This window comes from Rutilus rutilus (assembly GCF_951802725.1).
Source record: "Rutilus rutilus genome assembly, chromosome: 11".
NCBI classification, from domain to species: domain Eukaryota; kingdom Metazoa; phylum Chordata; class Actinopteri; order Cypriniformes; family Leuciscidae; genus Rutilus; species Rutilus rutilus.
The window spans coordinates 43726031-43728530 of record NC_140216.1 but is presented as its reverse complement, the minus strand read 5'-3'; the positions used below and the strand labels follow the sequence as shown (position 1 = coordinate 43728530).

At 51.4% G+C, this 2500-nt stretch overlaps 1 protein-coding gene across 2 annotated transcripts in view; it reads left to right on the top strand.

Annotated features, from left to right (window-relative positions):
• Positions 1–2500, top strand: part of kdm1b (lysine demethylase 1B) — a 32118-nt gene that overhangs the window by 28543 nt on the left and 1075 nt on the right. The window contains exons 21-22 of one of the 2 annotated variants that reach the window (XR_014629283.1): positions 1751–2303; positions 2469–2500. The exon at positions 2469–2500 is cut by the window's right edge and continues 1075 nt beyond it. Coding sequence is in view for 1 of the 2 variants with exons in the window: in XM_084424634.1 (XP_084280760.1) it covers positions 1751–1834 (84 nt within the window). In the remaining variant the exon portion in view is untranslated. Of the gene's footprint in view, positions 1–1750 lie in introns of both variants that reach the window. The other variant, XM_084424634.1, reaches the window with a different exon arrangement.

Sequence of the window (2500 nt, the reverse complement as noted above, 5' to 3'; positions counted from 1 at the left end):
GGCCATTCGTGGGCCAGCGCATCCATGTTCTTTATGAAGAATATTGGGCAGTTGAGACTGAGAGTTTCCTTCTGTGGTGAAGAGGTCGCCCTCTGCCCTGCCGAAGATGCTCCAGATCGTTTGAACTGTCTGGGAATGAGCACGTTCCTCCGGGACAGCATGTCTGCTCCCTGGTTCAGTCTGCCCGGCACATGACCCGCTCTCAGAGAGCTCAGGTTGCGTTGTGCCCATGAGGAGAGGCGTCGGGCTAGCCTGTACAGAGGCCTCGACCTGAGCCCACCCTGGTGGTTTATGTAGGACACCACAGCCATGTTGACCGACCGGACTAGGTGCCCTGTCAGGTCTGGTAGGAAGGTTTTGAGGGCCATAAAACCGACATCATTTCCAGGCAGTTGATACGCAGCGTTTTCCCGAGCTGGAAGTCGGTCTGCCCTCACACAGAGCTAGAAGCATCTGCTGTAATCAACTTCCTCCTTGAGACCGAGACCTCATATGCTCACTCCAGACCGGTCTCAGCTGGGGTCCCTCCAATAGGCCCGGGCTCTGATGCAGACGTGGTCCACCTTGACACAAAGGTGATCTGATCGCCAGGCGCGAGTTGGGACCTGGGGTTTCAGCCAGTACTGCAGGGGGCAGCAAGCCCAGCGGAAGGACTGATGACGTGGAGGCATTAGCCCTAGCATCCTCTGAAAGGTTCTGAGAGGGGAAAAGGACACTGCTCTGAACAATATTGCAAGCCGCTGGATGGTCTGAGCGCTCAGGTGCTAGAGAACTTCCCTCAGGAAAGGGATTCTCTGGCTGGGAGACAGTGAGCTCTTGGCTAGGTTGATCCTGAGGCATTCCAGATGGCTGAGGAGCACGGATCTGTATGAGTTCAGCTCTGCCTCTGACTCTGGGGTAAGACGAGCCAGAGGTAATTTAGGATGAGTGCTGCATCCATGTACTTTGTGAATGTGCGTGGCGAGGAACCTCAATTGATTGTCCCAAAATCCAGCTCAACACTCGAGTGGCAATAGTTGAAGTATTACAGGCTGCACAGATTAAATGGGATGGTTTGACTGGGCGGAGGCGTGGCTTTGCAGCTCTGCCCATAGTAAATGCAGGATAGCCGCTGAAGGAGTATAAATCTGAATCCTATGGCGAGACCAGCTGCTAATATAGGCAGATGCCCCGCCCCTTCCGGGTTCTGCACCCTGATTGGCTCGCGCAGATACGCCACGTCGCCATTGGTTCATGCAGCTCCCACTGCTCAGCCAATAAGCGCGCGCAGATCACTGCACTGTTATGGCTGTGTGGTAGCACTGCATTATCGAATAAAAGGCTTCAATAATCTGAGAAAAAGGAGTTTTCCAATAGCGTCTAGTAGACGCAATACTCGTTCCTGTTATCTCAGGGAACCGAGGTTACGATAGTAACCGAGACGTTTATTACAGTCTCGGTTACTAGCATAAGTAGCTTCTCGGTTGAAGCTGTTTTTAAACAATTAGTACTAAAACTACAAAACACAGGAAGAGTTAATAACTGATATTCATCTCTACTCATTGCTTTACTCATATTTATATGTTTTGAAAGCCTCATCACTCACACTGATTTGTCTCCTTCTTTCTTATATTTATTTTAATGTCTGTCCAGTGTCAGAAACTGCCATGCTAGATTTGTCGTAAGAGCAGTCATAAAACCCCTTACTGACTGCGCTGTTTTTACCAGATGATCATTTTCAGCATTGCTAATTAGTTTCTCTACTCTGCAGGCGACAAACAGACACTTTCCTCAGACGGTGACGGGGGCGTATCTGAGCGGAGTGCGTGAGGCCAGCAAGATCGCAGCGCTGTAGAACCATTTCACTTTCCAGAACCTTCTCATCACAACAGAACCGTCTCTCCACCGCAGAACCTTCTCACTCTCCAGAACCGTCTCACCACTGCAGAACCTTTTCACTCTCCAGAACTGTCTCACCACTGCAGAACCGTCTCACCACTGCAGAACCCTCTCACCACTGCAGAACCATCTCACTCTCCAGAACGTCTCACCACTGCAGAACCATCTCACTCTCCAGAACCGTCTCACCACTGCATAACATTCTCTCCACTGCAGAACCGTCTCACTCTCCAGAACTGTCTCACCACTGCAGAACCGTCTCACCACTGCAGAACCCTCTCACCACTGCAGAACCATCTCACTCTCCAGAACCGTCTCACCACTGCAGAACCATCTCACTCTCCAGAACCGTCTCACCACTGCATAACATTCTCTCCACTGCAGAACCGTCTCACTCTCCAGAACTGTCTCACCACTGCAGAACCGTCTCACCACTGCAGAACCCTCTCACCACTGCAGAACCATCTCACTCTCCAGAACCTTCTCACCACTGCAGAATCATCTCACCACTGCAGAACTGTCTCACCACTGCAGAACCCTCTCACCACTGCAGAACCGTCTCACCACTGCAGAACCATCTCACTCTCCAGAACCGTCTCACCACTGCAGAACCGTCTCACCA